The sequence below is a fragment of the Eubalaena glacialis genome, chromosome 9 (assembly GCF_028564815.1).
Source record: "Eubalaena glacialis isolate mEubGla1 chromosome 9, mEubGla1.1.hap2.+ XY, whole genome shotgun sequence".
In the NCBI taxonomy this organism is placed as follows: Eukaryota; Metazoa; Chordata; class Mammalia; order Artiodactyla; family Balaenidae; genus Eubalaena; species Eubalaena glacialis.
The window spans coordinates 23,051,257-23,070,494 of record NC_083724.1 but is presented as its reverse complement, the minus strand read 5'-3'; the positions used below and the strand labels follow the sequence as shown (position 1 = coordinate 23,070,494).

Below are 19,238 nucleotides of genomic sequence, written 5' to 3'. Positions count from 1 at the left end.
AAGCCCGCACACTGCAACAAAGAGTAGTGCACAACAATTTATACTAAGGCAATATAGTTTTAACCTTGAAAATCTTATTGTTTACTTTATCATCCTTTTCTTCAACAAAAATATGTATATCAATTTAAATATTTGAAAATTTTTCTATGGTTATTTAAAAAATTACTATGACTGAATAATCATAATTAATAGTACACAACTTATCAAAAACAACATATATACATTACAACATTTTTTAAGGTTTCAACTATTAGTGATTAGCATATTTTTTATGTTACAGCTTTTGAGAGTTATTAAACATGAAAAGTAAAATTTTATTGGAAATGTATCTCAATGAAAAGGACAGGGGCTTTTTTAAAAAAAAAAAAGATACCCAGTTGCTGTTATTCACTTCCTCATTACCTAATTTAATATATCAAATTGTCCCTTTGATGGTAGTTGTCAAGTTCTTCCTCTGAGGGCAATCAACCCTCGTTAGTCTAGTAGGGAGATGGCTGAGAGGCATGGCTTGCTTTTGTAAAGTGAGAGAAGGGCCATTGTGAAATAGGACATCCTGATTTTTTTTTTTTATTAATTAATTTATTTATTTATGGCTGTGTTGGGTCTTCGTTTCTGTGCGAGGGCTCTCTCCAGTTGCGGCAAGCGGGGACCACTCTTCATCGCGGTGCGCGGGCTTCTCACTATCGCGGTCTCTCTTGTTGCGGAGCACAGGCTCCGGACGTGCAGGCTCAGTAATTGTGGCTCACGGGCCTAGTTGCTCCGCGGCATGTGGGATCTTCCCAGACCAGAGCTCGAACCCGTGTCACCTGCATTGGCAGGCAGATTCTCAACCACTGCGCCACCAGGGAAGCCCGACATCCTGATTTTTAAAGGCATTCTTAGGCAAAGCAATTTGAAGAAACTCTATATATGATCTAGAGATTGATTTTCTTAGCACTATCCATGCCCCTATATCCTAAGAAAATCTTCATGTACTCCTGAGGACCCTTGTTCCAGAACAATGCATCTTCAGTGTTCTTCCTTCTTATCCTATTCTGTCCCTAGTCTCTCTTTGAAAAAATAACCTACCCAATACCTTCTCTTTCCATTCTCATATTCAGGCTGCACCTTTATTCTTTCCTCAACCCCCTGGACTTCCCTGAAATTAACTGTCTGAGGATCAACCAACTGCAAACTCCCATGGACACTTTTTCATTCCAATCTCATTAGAACTATTGACTCCATCGTCCCTTTCAAAATTCTCCTCTGCTTGTTTTCCTTTACCAGTTTCTCCTGATTCTTTTCTACTTATCAGTTAACTTCACTGCCTTCTCTCTCTGCCACCCCCTCAAAGTCAGCATTTCCTTGGGTTTTAACCACAGACCGCTTCTCACTCCACCTCCTCTTCATTGCAACCCTCACTCCCTCATCTTTAATTACTAAATGACTCTTTAATTTCTTTCTCCAGTTAAGTCATCTCTACCTAGATGTCCCACATGTGCTTCAAACTCAATGTATCCCCAACTGAATTTTAATCTTCTTTCTCAAACCTTCTTCCTGTGTCCCTTAGTGTATGTGGAACCAGCATCCAGTTGATCAAACCAGAGACCCTGGAGTAGCCTATAATCCCTTCTTCTCCCTCACTTTTTTTCACTATCTACATATTGTCACTGAGTACTGTCAGTTGGGGTTTCTCTGGTTCCTGGCACAGAAAAATCACATGTATGTACAAAAATATTTGAAGACGAGTACTGGAGTAGTTCACAGAAACAAAGAAAAACTAAACATCATGAAGGATAGGAACTGGGCAGCTCCCAGGATCTCTGCAACAGGAATTGAAGATCATCCCCCAAAGAACTGCAACCAAATGATCCAGCAACAGCATAGCCTTTCATTTCTGGGTGTTGCAGAATGAGAATCCGAAGTCCCAAACTTTGATTCAAGCTTGGTTGAAATTAAAACAAACCATAGGTTGAAATGATAATAGATAAGAGGTAAATGACCTTGTTGACATAAATTCTCTGGGAATCCAAAGTACTCTGTTGGTCTAGCATTTCTCAACAATAGAAGAGATAATTAGAAAAATTTGCGTTCTGATGACTAGAGGAGCACAATGAATAAGAGATTAACTCTTAAAGGGGCAAAGGTCATGTTTAAATTTCCAACCTACGCATTCTCTATTTCTTGTTATTATGATATAGTTCTTTAATAAGAGGTTCCTGTCTTAAGGAATTGAATTTTCTTTTTCTTTTTTTGGCTGCATCAGGTCTTCATTGCTCTGCGTGGGCTTTCTCTGGTTGTGGCGAGCAGGGGCTACTCTTCGTTGCGGTGTGCGGGCTCTAGGCGCGCAGGCTTCAGTAGTTGTGGCACATGGGCTTAGTCATGGCTCGCGGGCTCTAGTGTGCAGGCTCAGTAGTTGTGGTGCACGGGCTTAGTTGCTCCACGCGGGTCATTTGGGACCTTCCTGGACCAGGGCTCGAACCCGTGTCACCTGCATTGGCAGTCAGATTCTTAACCACAGCGCCACCAGGGAAGCCCCCTCCAGCTTCTCCTTGATGTCCCCTCCATTTTCAGCCAGTCAAGGGGAGGTGGTAGAGGAGAAGAAAATGCATTCAGACCTGGGACTGGACAGCTTCTTGACTTCGGGCAGCCCCGTTTCCTCAGCTTGCCTTGCTGTCTGTGAGATGAGTGCAGGGGTTCATTTAGTTAAGCTTGTTCTGTTCCTTTAAAGTCTCAGAGCCTTGACTCACCCTGCTCCTTCAGTCTAGAATACTTTTCTCTCCCAAGGGCACCGCTCCAAAAGTCACTTAGTTATAGGACACTCCCCACAATCCTTCTGGAGTTCGTCAGCCCTTTTTGCTACTCCCCCAGTAATCCCTGCAAGTACCATTCACATATTCAACAAATATCTGTTGAGCACCTACTACATGCCAGGTACTGTTCTAGGGCCTGGAGAGTGTATTTCCATGGAACAAACCATTTAAAAATCCTTATCCTTGTGGAATTGATAGTCTAGTGAAAAAAACAGACAATAAGCAGTAATCAAATAAGAAAATGATATATGTTGAAAGGGGAAATAGGAGTGGGGATGGGATTCCACTTTAAGCAGAGAAGTGATAGAGCTTCACTGAGAAGATATGAAAGGATGGGAACGTGAGCCATACAGGATACCTAGGCAGGCAGCAAGTCAGCCATACGTGCCAGGCAGGTTGGAGGGAGAGGGAGAGCGAGGAGGCCATTGTGACTAGAGCAGGGAAGTGGGGGTAGAGGTCAGGGAGGTTATGAGTGGCCAGATTCCATCGGCCTTGTAGCCCACTGTAAAAATTAGAATTTCTACCCTGGGTGAAATGGGAAGGCTTTAGAGGGTTTTCAGTAGAGGAAGTCCATAATCTGTTTTTTGTTTTTTAAGCATCTCTCTGGCTGCAACGTGAAGAGACAAGAGAAGAAAAGTGAAATCAAGAAGCTATTGCAATAATCCAGCCGAGACATGATGGTGGTTTGGACCATTATGGTGGCAGGTGTGTAAGCCATAAAATTAATATTTGTTTAATTCAAGTTGCGGCATTAATTATGGCTTGCAGTGAACGCATCACTAATATGCTTCTGCAGTGGGTTTTTGCAGCCTGGATTTCGGAGAAGGGTAAGGAAGAGGGGAGGGACGGTTTGAGGTTACCAAGGAAACAGAACATCATAGATCTTAAAACCTGAGACGGCTCTAGGCCTTTAGGCCTCTGGCGCAGCAATAATTGCGCAGCTGAGACCACCAGCGCTTCCCAAAGACCATGCGCAACAGGCCGGGCTGGGAGCCTATGGAAAGCACGGGACTTTCGCAAAGCGAGACAGGCGCATCCCGGGAATCGTAGTTCTGCGCCCCTGCGCAGGCGCAGTGAGCCCCCCGCCGGTGGGGCTTGCGCGCGCAGCTCCTGCAGGACCAGTTTCTAGAAGCTTGTTGCGGTGGTGTGGGTCATGGCTGCGGGTCCTGACGCAGGTAGTGGTTGCCCCGGGCCCTTAGTTTGGGGGCTGCGGCCAGGTCGCTGGCTCCGAGGGCGCACCTTGGGTGGGGTGGGGGCCGAGGGCAGTCTCGCTGTGCACACCCAACGCCGCAGCTTCTGCAGGAGGTGGGCGCGCTCCTGGATGGAGCTTTTCTCCATCGCTTCCCTGCGCCCATGGTCTTGCAACTTCGCTACTTTGGTATTTTGGGCGGGAAAATTCATTGTGTGAGCATGGGGGTAGGGGACTGTCCCGTGTATTGCGGGTTGTTTAGCAGCCTTTCTGGCTCCACTCATTAGGTACCCGTAGCATCCCTCCTCCTTAGTCGTGATAACCAAAATGTCTTCAGACATCGCCAAACGTCCCCTGCGGGGCAAATTCCCCCCCTCACCCCCCTCGTTTGAGAACTTCTTTCTGCCTGCGTCACATTTTCGCAGAGCCTTTATTGTAAGCTCCCTGGAGATCGTGACAGGTGCCTTGCTTAGCCACTGCAGAGTCTCAGGTGTCCAGCGCGGCGCCAGGTACGTGGTGGGCGCCTAATATTTGGCGGAGGAATAAATGACGTAATGCATACTGTGTGCCGGCCTTTGTGCTCGGAGGTGGGTAATTATTGGTATGATAGTTGCAGTTGGAGGACAGTGTCCTCACTTGCCGGAGTGAAGCACATCTCAGACTATATTGTCATTTCTTGGGTGCTCTGTGAGGGTGGGGGCCCTGTTTCACCGTCCATGCCTGTCTCCTTAGTGTCCCGCTCTCAGGTCATTGTATATGGTCAGTTATTTGTGGAATGAGAAAATGCATGCAACACAGGGCAGGCTTTGTGCAGAAGAGCACTTGGGCATCAGAGAAAGCCTCATACAAGAGGTGACAGTGGAAAGGAGTCAAGTTTTAATGAGTAAGCTTGGTAGGAGAGGAAAACAAGGCAGCATTCCCAGGAGAGGGAATGGCTCTAGTGCAAAGACGGAAGGAGTTAGAGTTTCTGGAAATGGGGAGATACCTTCTTACGGCTGCAGTGTCCATCAGGGGCAGCTAGAGCTGGAGGTGAGGTCATCAGGGCAGGGTTTCTAGACCATCACTTGTGGCTTCAGTGTTTGAATTTTATCTTGAGGCAGTTGGGGAGTGATAGGACCATATCTTGCATATTAGAAGGAATCCTTAGGCTTTGGTGTGAGACTGAATTGAAGAAGGCTGTCCTTAGGTAGTTTCAGTAGGAGAGAATGGAGAGGTTCTTATGAAATAAAACCACCAGATCTTGGTTATTGATTTTGTGAGAAATTTGAGAGTCAAATATGAAGTCAGGTTTCTCAGTTGAGCAGCTGGTGGGAAATTGTGTGGCCATTCATTGAGAGAGGGCAGGAGTGGAATAGGTTTGGATCCTCTTGTAGCAGTGAGCCTTTTCTGATATGTTTTGCTGATGAGGAGTATTTAGTCTGAAGAAACTGTTTTCTTGGAGGGTACCTTTAATTACCCTCAAGTAACTTCTCAGCTTTTCACCTACAGAGAAAATTATTCTTTTAGTATAGTAGGGCGGTTCTAGGCCTCTGAGAATGTGTGTGTGTGTGTGTGTGTGTGTGTGTGTGTGTGTGTGTGTATCAGAACCAAACTAAGAACAATGTTTTTTAGGAGTCACAATTTGTTTCATTTATTTCATAACTTTTATTTCTTGACAGTTTCTGCAAGACCATAAAGTGGATCCTTGGAACACTTGATATTTTGCTGGAGAGTGCCTTTTGGTGGCCTGTGTTGACACTCGAAGTCTAAAGGGGACTGAATTCCTCCTGGTGATACACATTGCAAGCCGGAGTAGCCTGAACAAGATGACAGCCATCTCCCCAGATAATCACACTTTGGTCTCAAGTGAACAAAACAAGGTGCTAAGAATGGAGACCCCTGGGGATCAAGAAGCTCTCCTAAGAGGAGACACTGTTGACCCAGAGTCTTTCAGACAGAGGTTCAGGTGGTTTTGTTACTCCGAAGAGGCTGGACCCAGAAAAGCCCTGAATCAACTGTGGGAGCTCTGCATGCAGTGGCTGAGACCAGACATCCACACGAAACAACAGATTCTCGAGCTTTTGGTGTTTGAGCAATTCCTGACCGTTTTACCAGGGGAGATCAGGATTTGGGTCAGGTCACAACATCCTGAGAGTAGCGAGGAAGTGGTGACCCTAGTGGAGGAGTTGACCCAAGTGCTTGAAGAAAAGGAAGGTGAGATTAATAGATGGAGGGAGGAAGTGGGAGAGATCTCCTCAAGATATGAAAGTAAACTCCCCAAAAGAGCACTTTCATTTCATAAGTGATTCTTGCTCAAGCCACTGTGCAAGGACTATGAAGAAAACACTTTACTACGTAAAACAGATGTGTTATTTCATCTTAATATACCTTATAAATATTTTAAAGATTATTATGAAAATTAAATACGTTAAAACAGTGGGTATATGGAATGAATGAAATCAGTTTTTGTCAGCTTAGAAAGTGAAAGGATATTTTATGAGGTGGGGGGGAAGCTTGGGTTTTAATAGGAAACTGTATCTTTGGCTGTCCTCTGTGTCTTCAAAGCATAGGGAAAACTTTTTGTCTGTTTTTTCTGACCTTTTTCTCCAGAGTGACATATATAATAATTTCTAGTCTGAGGAGCTCATTTAAAAGGTTGGACTGTTTTTTTTCCCCCTTCCTAGATACGATCTCTCAAGATTCTGTTATTTCCCAAGAGGAGAATCCTGAAGAAGATAAAACAGTTTCTGTTCCTCCAAATACTGAGTCCCAGGTAAGCTTCCTTTCACTGGTTTTCATTCATTCATTTTTTTTTTTACCAGAAATTTTCATTCTTTTAAGTTAATTTGTTAATTGAGGTCTGATTGACCTACAACATTGTATTAGTTTCAGGTGTATGATGTAATGATTCGATATTTGTATATATTGCGAAATGACCACCACAGTAAGTCTAGTTAACATATGTCACCATATATGGTTACAGGTTTTCATTCTTAAGTAGATACTCACTGAGCTCCTCCTGGGTGGTATAAAGACGCTAGAATAATTAAGACAGTCTCCTTTTTCTCACAGTCTTCACATTCTTAGAGTTCATTCTTCATATGCTATTTTACTTCAGTTACCAGAATTGATCATGTCTGACTCTAATAAAAACAAAAATATTTATTAAAATTCAACAGTTATTCCTGATAAAATTGGTCGGGTGGAAATAGAATTATATTTCCTGAACACGATAAGAAAATTCTCCAGCTGGATAATGTTGGAAAATTAAAAGCAGTCCTCACAATAAAAAGTAAGAAGATAAGGATGTCTCACCTTACTGCTATTAATGAGTATTTTCTGAGTATTCTAGCCAATACAGTGCTAGAAGAAGGAAATGAGGTAAGTACAGATATGAAAGAAGCAAGTGTATATTACTTACAGATAATGTAGTCTTTTTGGAAAACCTCAGAGAATCAACCGAACACGTACTGAAACTCATACAATAGCTGAGAAAAGTAGCTGGTTACAAATCAGTAAGTTTCCTGTATACCAATAATTATCAGTCAGGAAAAAAAATTCATATTCACAATGGTAAATAATAGTGCTCTGGTAGGCTGATAATGGCCCCCTGAAATATGTCCACTTCCTAATCCCTGGAACCTGAGAATGTTACTTTATTTGGAAGAAAGGTCTTTGCAGATGTGATAAAATAGGGATTTGAAATGAGGAAATTACTCTGGATTATATGGGTGGGCCCTAAATGCCATCACAAGTGTACTTAGACAGAGAGAGCTTGAACACAGGAACAGGAGACAGGGACGTGGCGATTGGAGTGATAAGGCCGCAAACCAAGGAACACCACGGAATGCTGACAGCCAAGGAAGCTGGAAGAGGCAAGGAATGGATTTTCCCTCAGAGCCTGAAGGGCGTGCAGTTCCCGCAGCACCTGGATTTCAGACTTCTGGCCTCCAGAATTTGGGAGGATAAATTTCTGTTGTCTTAAGCCACCAGAGTTGTGGTAATTTGTTATAGGAGCCACAGGAAGCTACTCCAAGTGGTAGTAGTCGCTCTGCTGTACTGCCTCTCAAAATGTCATGCTGTAGAGGATGCTATGGAAAGTGTGTTTTAAGGATTAATTGTGCTCATTTGTAATTTGGAGTAATTGTAAGTGTGAGTGTCATTGAACACAGATCCTTGTTTGATTGTGATAGAAAATAATTGCTACTTAGAGCCAATTGGAAATTACAGTTTAGAATATAGTCACCGATGTTACTCTTACATGTTTAATTATTGCCTGTAGAGCTTACATTAATTCTGCAGATTCCAGGTTTGGGAATGTAATTTGTATCCTTCATTTAATATTTTCTGTTAATCCTAGAAATCATTGTGTTAGGGTGAATTTGATCAGTGTTAGACATTCCAGAGAATCCTTGTACAGCATTTCACACCAGGAACTAAATGGCAAAGGCAGGGATTGTTTCATAATCATGTTCTGTGTCACTTGTAATAGGTGTATAATAGCTACCTTGAAGTTTGCTTTGGAATTCTCAGAAACTTGAATACCATCAAAACTAGTACTTTGTATGCTAACTACTTCTCTGAATTTTTAAGATCTATTTGGGAATAACCCAATGCAAAAAGGCTGTCTTTGGTGTTCTAGGAATCCATGACACTCAAGGATGTAGCTGTGACCTTTTCCAGAGGAGAGTGGAGGACGCTGGAGCCTTCTCAGAAGGAGATATATAAGGAAGTGCTGCTGGAGAACTATAGGAACCTAGAATTTCTGGGTAAAGACATCTCCTCTTCATAATCTAGCATCTAAGCTGGGTATCTTTTTGTCCATTCTTATTGAAAGATAAGTGCTATTAACTGTTTTGGCTGGGCTTACAGGGGTGATGTGACTAATCCTAAAAATGTGTCCTAAAAATGTACTTTTCTACAATGTTTTCTCCAAGAAAGAGTCTTTGCTTCATTGAGCTGAAAATGTTGAGCATCATTTTGCTGTCGCCAAGGCCATACCTTCCCCGATGTTCTCCTCAAATGCCAGTATTGAAGTCTGTTTGGCAGCATCTTTTCTTTCCTGGAGAACCAGAGGCTGTGAATGTTGGAATGTCTTTGTTCTAGACAAAAACAGCCATTTTCTATTCTTTTCTCTATGAGCAGGCTTTCCAGTTTCCAAGTTAGATTTGATTTCCCAGCTGAAGTGGGCTGGACTACCACGGCTGCTGCAAAAACAAGCCTCAGGAGGCTCCAGACCAGGTGAGTCGGTGAGAAGTGGAGGAGGAAATTGAAGTAGTTGCTTTACCAAGCCATTTGGAGGAATTTTGGAAATGTTGGGTGGGCTAGGTGCTAACATAGAAAGATGATTAGAATATCCACCTTGCCGTCCTGGAATGTTCAGTTTAACAGGGGAGACTGTTAGTTTGGGTCCTTGAGAAGCAGATGCCCAGATACGATTAGCCAGGTCAGAGACTTACTGGGGAGAATTCCAGGGAAGGAAAGCTAGGAGGGGACTGGAAGAGGCTGGGATTGCTGTCAGAGCGTGATGCAGGTCTGACACCTGTGACGAGAGAGGGAAGGAAGGAAGGCTGGGTAGGACGAGTCTTAGATTGAAGTGCAGGTTGAGGAGGTCTTGGAAAAGCCAAAAAAGAGTCTTCCCGCCAAGAGTCACCTATCAGACTCGTATGCCTCACGGAAATGGGCCTAGTATCCCTGCCATACTTGAAATTGACTGGGAGCACCTGTGGCAAAGTGGCCTTGGTGTGATGCTGTGGTGGTCATTGAGCAGCAGCGGGGAGCTGTTGGGTAAGCACCCCAGAGGAGGAGCTCTGAGAGGCACGTTTCCATGAATGCCATAGATGCGGACATCAGAACTAAACGTGTTGGTAATGGGATGTATGTCCTAATGGTGGCATGTGTAAGGAGCAGTGGGAAGATACAGGAGCAAGGGCTTAATTAACAATTGAATTGAGTCTTGGAGAAGAAATAGGAGTTTGTTCAATGGACAGCATGTATAGTATAATTTGTTAAAAGGAAAAAAATGTACACATACATGTATATGTTTAAATGTATAGATACATATGGGATTTTACTGTCTGGAGACCATTCTATGTTAACACTGGTTATCATTGAGGGATTACATTTTTTCTCTATTCTCTTCCTTACACTTTAATAATAAACATATTAAGTTTGTATTTTTAAAAATCAAAATAAATTATTATATGTCAATACCTTGGTTTATTTTAAGGAAAAAAACAATAATTTATTTTGCTCTATTCCATCTTATTAACCATTCATTTTAGTCAACCTATTGGCTGTTTCCAGCATAGTTACACAAATAAAGGACGGCAGTTGTCTTTTTATGTTTAAGTACATTTGGGAGAGTTGTTTTGAAAACGGATTCTAAAAATGTTTTGAGTAAAATCTAGCAGCATTGGTATAAATACATGCCTCTTCCCCCAAGATGCTTATGTAAAAGAAGCATCATTTAGATGTACAACTTATTTAAAAAGTCATTTACAACAGAATGGAGAAAAAGGTTTTGACAGACAAAGCCAGAATCAAGGGCTATGATTTATAAAAAGCTTGTGCAAATCAGTAAGGAACACTGAGTATGTTAGAAAAATGAGCAAGGAACTTCAGCAGATAGCTAACCAAAATAACTGACAAAAATAAAATTTAAGTAGCTGTTAACATGAAAAAAGTGTTCCAAATCACTGGTCAACAATGTAATTTACATTTAAGGAACAGTACTATTTATTATGAATCAAATTTGCAAAGGTTTAGAGAAAAAGCATTTGACCATAGAAGAGTAGTCAGATACTTCTCATCATGTATTATGTGGTGATAGAATTTTTCTACTCTTTGGTTCAGTGATTCCACTTTTATGACTCAGTTCTGAGGAAGTATTAATCATTTGATAAACATGCCATAAGGAAATAACTAAATAGTAATACATTGATATGATGGATTATTATGTGATTAAAATCATGAAGAATTAACTAATGAGGTGGGAAAGAATTATGAATTAAAAAAAGTAACTGTACATATTATACATAGATTTTCTATTCTACAATGTGCAGAAAAATTTCCAGAAGAAAATACACAGAAGTTTTAATAATGGTTAACTTCTGGGTAATAGGAGTTTATGTCTTATTTTATTTCTTTATTTTTTGAAAAGCACTCGTTAGCATTTAATGAACCTCCCTCCATGAGCTCTCTCTTCCCCAGAACTTTGTAGTAGCCCGATTGCTCCACATTAGTGATAGGAGCAGCTCCAGTCTTGTTTTTGGCAGCATTTAGCGTATCTGCTCACTGACCAAGGTCCACAGTTTATCCAGGTTGACATCGGGGCAGAAGCTCTAGTTCCTTGCTAAGTGGTAATGCCTCATACCAACTTTCCCAGAGTAACCCTGGGTGATATTTGTCGAAATTGATCCTCTGGTGACATGTGCCACCAACATTACCCTGGCCTCCCAGATGCTTCTGATGTTCGCTGATGCGGTCATGGCTGGGGCTCATGTGGCCCCTAAGCTTCCAGTTCTTCCTTAGTCTGGATGGCATGTTGGTGACTGTCAAGTCTTGAGAGCCATCCAGGATTTTGTATTTTATAGTTATCTGGTTAAAAAAACAGTCTTATGAAAGTGACACTGGAATCTCATAACTAAGAGCCAGGATGAATGATGTGGTTAATAAAAGAATTCAGGGTTCTGAGAGGAGCACAAATCTCGAGAGGGTGGTGTTGGAGATTGTGGGACTTGTACCCTAGGCCCTATCAGATTTTCTGTGTTTGTGATAGTGAAGGTGCACAGGGATTGAATTCTAGGCAGTATGAAGTATTAAGATGCTGGCCTGTAGTAGGGACCGTAAATGGATGCCTGGTTAGAGTATTCATAAGATTGGTAGGACCAGATTGTGGTAACCTTTGAAAGTCTAGCATAGGTGTTGTTGCATATCTGTGATGTGATTAACATTGTCTATAAACTTAGTGCTATTTGGCTGCTTTGAGGAGAGGCAGTATGGTACAGGGGTCAAAAGTGTGGGCTTTGGTGTCAGACTGGGTTAAAAATCTGGCTCTACCACTTACAGTACCCGTGATCTTGGGAAAGCTGTTTACACTCTTTGTGCCTAGTTGTCACATCCATAAAACAGGGATAATAATAGGACCTACTTCATAGGGTTATTGTGAAAATTAAGTGAAATACAAGTAAAGTGCTTGGTATGGGACCTGGCATTTGGTAATTATTCAATAAATGTTTGCAGTATCATTATTATTTGGAAGGAGAATAGATTGGATGGTAAGAGGAATAAGTTTGAACCTATTACAGAAATTTGAAATGAGGGTGAGAACTTGCATCTCTAACTATAAAGCACAAACCTTTCATCTTCCTCAGTATTTTTCCTAAGCTCTAAGTTTCCCCAGTTCCCACATGTCACTTTTCCCTTCCCTGTTTTATGACACTCTGAGAATTGTCCACACCCTGTTCCTTACAGTCTCTACTGTCTCTGTTCCTATTTTAGTCCCAAATGCAGCAGCTTCCTTTATTGCAAACAGGAAATATTGTATTTGTTATTTCTTTTAGAGTGTGAACTTAGCGGTGAATTGAAGGAATCTGGCGGAAATCAAGATGTTCTTATGGAAGAATCGACTTTAGATAAAATAATAGAAAGGTATCTAATGAGTGGTGATTGTGACTTGACGGGAGAATCCTGGAAACATTATGGCAGACTAGAGGAGGGTCGTAGTGATAGGGAGCATTCACAAGTAGCAATCACACAAAAGAAAACTCAAGGGAGAGGCAATAAGGGTGAGGAATTTGACTCAGAAAAGAGCCCTTTTGGAAATAACTTCAAACCACCTTCAGACCTAATTAAACATCTCAGAATCTACTTAAGGAAGAAATCTCGGAGGTATAACGAAGGCAAGAAACCCTTCAGTTTTCATTCAGACCTTGTCCCGAACCGCAAGGAACACAGTGGAGAAAAGCCACGAAAATGTAATGAAGGCAGGAAAGCCTTAAGTCACTCTTCATCTCTGACTGAACATCAGAAACATCAGAAAATCCATTTGGGGGAAAAGTCCCAGAAGTGCAGTAACTGTGGGGTAGCCTTTACTCAAAACTCATCCCTTAGTAAGAGAAAAAATTCTACATGTGAAAAATGTTGGAAAGATTTAGGTCAAGATGCAGCCGTAGATAAAGACGAGGGAACTGAGACTGGAGAAAAAACCCATAAATGCAGCAAATGTGGAAAAGCCTTTGGCTATAGCGCCTCACTGACCAAACATAGGAGAATTCACACTGGGGAGAAACCCTACATGTGCAATGAGTGTGGAAAAGCCTTCAGTGACAGCTCATCACTCACACCACACCACCGAACCCACAGTGGAGAAAAGCCCTTCAAGTGTGATGATTGTGGAAAATCTTTCACCCTGAGTGCCCACCTCATTAAACATCAGAGAGTTCACACTGGAGAGAAACCCTATAAATGTAAAGAATGTGGGAGGCCCTTCAGTGACAGTTCATCTCTTATTCAGCATCAGCGAATTCATACTGGAGAAAAACCCTACACGTGTAAAAACTGTGGAAAATCCTTCAGTCATAGCTCATCCCTTTCCAAACATCAGAGAATTCATACTGGCGAGAAACCCTATAAGTGTGGTGAGTGTGGGAAAGCCTTCAGACAGAATTCTTGCCTTACCCGACATCAGAGAATTCATACTGGAGAAAAGCCGTATTTGTGTAATGATTGCGGGATGACTTTTAGCCATTTTACATCTGTGATTTATCATCAGAGACTTCATTCAGGAGAAAAACCTTACAAGTGTACCCAGTGTGAGAAAGCCTTCCCTACCCATTCGCTCCTTAGCCGTCATCAGAGAATTCATACGGGCGTCAAGCCTTATAAATGTAAGGACTGTGGAAAATCCTTCAGTCAGAGTTCATCTCTTAACGAACATCATCGAATTCATACTGGAGAGAAACCCTATGAATGTAACTACTGTGGAGCAACCTTTAGTCGAAGCTCAATCCTTGTAGAACACCTGAAAATTCATACCGGAAGGAGAGAATACGAATGCAACGAATGCGAGAAGACGTTCAAAAGTAATTCTGGCCTCATCAGGCATCGGGGATTTCATTCTGCAGAGTAATTCTTGGAAATATAGTAAGGTGGGGGGTGGGATTTAGTCACAGTTGTCCCTTGTCAAAAACCTGGGGTGTAAACTACCACAACATTGATTAGTAGGAAATTTAGTCACAGTTGTCCCTTATTAAAAACCGGGGGTGTAAACTACCACAGCATTGGTTAGTAGGAAATTTAGTCACATTAGTCCCTCATTAAAAACCTGGGGTGTAAACTGCCACAGCATTGATTAGTAGCTGCAACTTTGATGGGTTGGCAGCTAGGAAAAAGATACTTTTTGTCATTCACCCCTCTTCTTTGCAAGGATGTCAACTTTCAGTAGATAGTGATTCAGGTTGGTAAAGTCACATGAAAAGAAAAGAAAGTAGTAGTATGAGATGTGAAATGATTCTGAAAAGCCAAATGTGAATTTAAAAAGCAGGAGAGGGGTGCACAGGGCCCATCTTACGAACCTCTTCTCTTCAGATTTCCTTCTCTCCTAGCTTCCGCTTTCACTACCATGTAGTTTTATAGAAAGAGGACCTGACTGTAGTCAGGTAATCTGGGTTCTGTCCCAGTTTGCTGACCAACTTCCTATATAACCTTGGACAAATCATTTGACCTTTCTGAATTTTAGTTTCTTTACTGGTAAAGTGAAGGGGTGGGACTAATGATTTCTGAGGTTTCTTTCTTTGGTACTTCTGGTACTTTCTGAAGCTGTGGGAATAAGTTAAACATTTTTGATTCTTTGGCATTTTCAAGTTTCCCTAGTAGAAAATAACTCATTTAAGCTACTGAACTTCTGGCTTAGTGACAATGCAGTATGCTTTTTGAATACTTGATGCCAGAATTGCTCAAATGCTGTGCACAGGAACAAGTCAGTAGAACTCAAACAGGTTTGCCTTCAGGGAATGTTTTGATTTGACAAAGCACCCCAACCTGTTTTTCCTCTAGACTTTGGCTGTGGGGATTGGGAATCTCGATGGCATGCTCCTGGGCCGTCTCAGCCATGAGAGTAACAGTCCTAGGAAAATAGGTGAGGGGTTGGGGGGGAAATGGGTACTGAAAACAGCTATTTTGGATGGATTGTCTTTTGCAAAATAGAATTCTATTTTTTAAAAAGTTTGCCTATACTAAGTACAGCTTCTTGTAGTCTAAGTGCAAACATTCTGTATGGCAAAGGTCACAAGCTAAGATTGGGCCCTTTTACAAGTTTAATTGGCCTGTATGGTAAGGTGGTTGTGTGTGTGTGTGTGTGTGTGTGTGTGTGTGTGTGTAATTAGTTGTCATCATTTAAAAATTAGGAAATTTGATACCCCCCAAAAAAGAGTCTTGTTTTGAAAAATTATAAGGGCTGACAGTACTGGGCCCATATTTCAGTGGGGCAGTCAGCTGGTTTCGGGTAGCCGCTGCTACCTTTAGATGGGGAATCTATTCTCGTACTTGCAAAGTTATCTCATTTATGTAGCTTGACTTGCCCACCGTAGGAAACTGACATTACGATCCCCTACCATCTGGAGAATACGTATCCTAAAATCTAAAGAGACTCCACTGATAGTAAAATTCAAGAAAAGAATGTAGAAATGATAGAGAATAAATTTTCAGTTAAGTTTTCTGTTATGAAATTAGACCTCACAGGAATAGACTATACAGATATTAGTGGGTTATGTCTTATGAATGTCAGTGGTGGAGTCTGAATAATTCTAACTGTGAAAAAGGAACTGAAAACCCTGGGTCAGTTAGGTTTGGGTCTCAGGTCATAGGGTTCTAGAGGAGCCCCACTGACTCAGCAGTGGTGCAAAGTTCCTAAAGTTGAAATTTGAGGCAGCTCCTATAGAAAGAGAACAAAACGGGTAAACTTTCGGCTTCCGGAAGTGAAGAGATGCTTGATGCTCATCTGCGATTCAGCAATATTTGCTGTGATTTAATGGGTTTAGTTTGCAGTGCTACTTCGGGATGATGTTTTTGGTTTCTTCTTTGTGCACCACCCCACAGTAGTTCAAGTGTTGCTGTGGGATAAATTAGTCTATGTAGTTATTGCTAAGTGGGCCAGCCGGAGACATTCTAGTCATGAAAGGAATATGGCTTATCAGAATTATTCACCCTGGCTTAAGTTTTTTTCTGAAAGGATAGAAACTTTGGTTTTTTTTCTGGAAAGATATAATCTATAGAGAGAATTAAATACGTAAAAATCTTGAGAAGAGGCTTGTTCCAGGATGTTTACTTGTTACATTCCCCAGCATTCATAAGAGGAAGTTTTATATAAATAGCAGTTGGGAATCTGGAACATAACCCCCACCCCCTTTTTCTTTACTGTGTTATTGAGGTATAAATTATATATTGTAAAAGTCATTCAAATGTATAATTCAGTGAGTTTTAGCCAATTCACTGAGTTGTACAGTTGGTGCCACAATCTGATTTTAGAACATTTTATCATCATGATAAGATCCCTCACACCCATTTAGAGTAATCCCATCCCCACCCTGATCATAGGCAACCACTAATCAGTCTACTCTCTGTCTCCTTAGAGTTGCTTTTTCTGGACATTTTATTTAAAGGTAATCATATGTGGTCGTCTTTAGATTTTCATTAACTTGTTTCTGAGTTCATCCGTGTGGTTTTCTGAATTCATCTGTGAGGTAGCGTATTGGTACTTTAATCCTTTTTATTGTCAAATATTATCTGATTGTATGGATGTGCCGTATTTTGTCCATTCACCAGTTGAAGGACATTTGGGTTGTTTTCATTTTCTGGCTGTGAAAAATAATGCTGCTTTGAACATTAGCGTGCAAGTCTTTGTGTGGACATAATGTTTTCATTTTTCTTAGATGCCTGAGTGGAGTTGCTGGGTTATATGGTGAATTTTAGTTCAACTTTTTAAGAAGTTGCCAAGTTGTTTTCCAAAGTGACTATGTCATTTTACATTCTGAACTTGAGTGTATGACGGTTCCTGATGAAGTTACATCCTCACCAACCCTTGTTATTGTTTGTATATTTTATTATAGCCAACCTAGTGATTGAAGTGGTATCTCTTTGTGGTTAATGATATTGAGAATCTTTTCATGTGTTCTTTAGCTATTGATGTACCTCCTTTGGTGAAATGTGTTGTCCACACGTTATTTTTATTATTAACTTGCAGTTCTTTTTATTCTACCTATAAGTCCTTTATCCAGTATGAACTTTCTAAATACCATGTACTAGCCACAGAAGACAACCTCAAATCCTGCTGTACAATATTCATCAAAAGTTTGGTTTCAGTAACTGCTTACATAAAATTGCCTAAAGGATATTTAGTCTGGCCTATTATCTAAATATTTAAATTCATTTTTGGGGTTAGATCATCAAAAGGTTTTTAACTTCTTTGGACTCCTTATAGAATTGCTTTTATTAACCCATTTTACTTTATGCTCTTTATCTATGACACATTTTACTTCAAAATGAAGAACTTGCATTTAAAAATGTTTCCTCTTAATGAGTTTATATTGAAGAAATTTCTTTTCTGTCTCAGGACAAGACAAGGCTTTTCCTGTCAGTTAATTCACTTTTATTTATTTATTTTAGAGTTCCTTTTAAAATTTATTTATTTTTTATTTATTTTTGGCTGCATTGGGTCTTTGTTGCTGCACGTGGGCTTTCTCTAGTTGAGGCGAGCGGGGGCTACTCTTCGTTGTGGTGCGCAGGCTTCTCGTTGTGGTGGCTTGTCTTGCTGCAGAGCATGGGCTCTAGGTGCGCAAGCTTCAGTAGTTGTGGCTTGCAGGCTCTAGAGCGCAGGCTCAGTAGTTGTGGCGCACGGGCTTAGTTGCTCCGCAGCATGTGGGATCTTTCCGGACCAGGGCTCGAACCTGTGTCCCCTGCATTGACGGGTGGATTCTTAACCACTGTGCCACCAGGGAAGTCCCTAGAGTTCTTTTTTAATGTGGTAGAATATACATAACATAAAATTGACCATTTTAATTCTTTTTGGGTGTACACTTCAGTGGCATTAAGTACATTCACATTGTTGTGCAATCATCCCCACTATTCATCTCCAGAACTTTTTTTTTTGGCCACACCGTGTGGCATGCGGGATCTTAGTTCCCTCACCAGGGATCAAACTCATGTCCCCTGCAGTGGAAGAATGGAGTCTTAACCACTGGACCGCCAGGGAAGTCCCTCCAGAACTTTTCCATCATCCCTAATTGAAACTTAGTAGTTAACCATTAGCTCCCCATTCTCTCCTCCCCCAGGCCCCTGGTAACCACTATTTGACTCTTTTTTCATTCGTCTATGATTTTGACTATTTTAGGCACTTCGTATAAATGGAATCATTCAGTACTTGTCCTTTTGTGTCTGGCTTGTTTCACTTAGCATGATGTTTTTAAGGTTCATGTTGTATAATGCATCAGAATTTCATTTTTTTTCATTATTTTAACGCTGAGTAATATTCTGTTGTAAGTATATACCACATGATTTGTTTGTGCATTCATTTTTCAATGGGCGTTTAGGTTATTGCCATTATTTTGGCTCTTGTTAATAACACTGCTATGAACAGTGGTGTGCAAATACTGTTTGAGTCCCTGCGTTCAGTTCTTTGAGATACATACTTAGAAGTGGAATTGCTGGATGCCCTCAAGGTTCATCCATGTCATGGCGTACAACAGGATTTCCTTCTTTTTTAAGGATGAATAATATTCCATTGTATATAGATACCACATTTTCTTTATCCATTCATCCATCAGTACACATTTAGGTTGCTTCTATCTCTTGGCTATTGTGAAAAACGCTGCAGTGAACATGGGTGTGCAAATATATCTTCAAGGTCTATTTTCAGTCTTCTGTATATATACCCAGAAGCAAGATTGCTAAATCATGATAATTCTATTTTTAATTTTTTAAGGAACTTCCATGCTGTTTTCCACTGCAGCTGCACCCATTTCACATTCCTACCAGCAGTGCTCAAAGAGTTCCTGTTTCTCCACGTCCTTGCAACACTTACTTTTTTCTGTGTTTTGATAGTGGCCATCCTAACGGGTATGAGATGATATCTTGTGGTTTTGATTTGCATTCCCCCAATGATTAGTGATGTTGAACATGTTTTCATATACTCATTAGACATTTCTATGCCTTCTTTAGAGACATGTCTGTTCAAGTCCTTTGCCTCTTTTTTTAATGAAAAATTTCATTTCTTATTCCAT

At 41.0% G+C, this 19,238-nt stretch overlaps 1 protein-coding gene across 1 annotated transcript; it reads left to right on the top strand.

Annotated features, from left to right (window-relative positions):
* The first annotated feature begins 5,783 nt into the window (after window positions 1-5,783).
* ZNF483 (zinc finger protein 483) lies at window positions 5,784-14,092 on the top strand. Its single transcript, XM_061201041.1, has 5 exons — window positions 5,784-6,174; window positions 6,645-6,733; window positions 8,603-8,729; window positions 9,106-9,201; window positions 12,585-14,092. Exons 1-5 carry the CDS (start codon window positions 5,787-5,789, stop codon window positions 14,090-14,092), a joined length of 2,208 nt encoding a protein of 735 aa, XP_061057024.1. The 5' UTR covers window positions 5,784-5,786.
* Window positions 14,093-19,238: the final 5,146 nt, after the last annotated feature.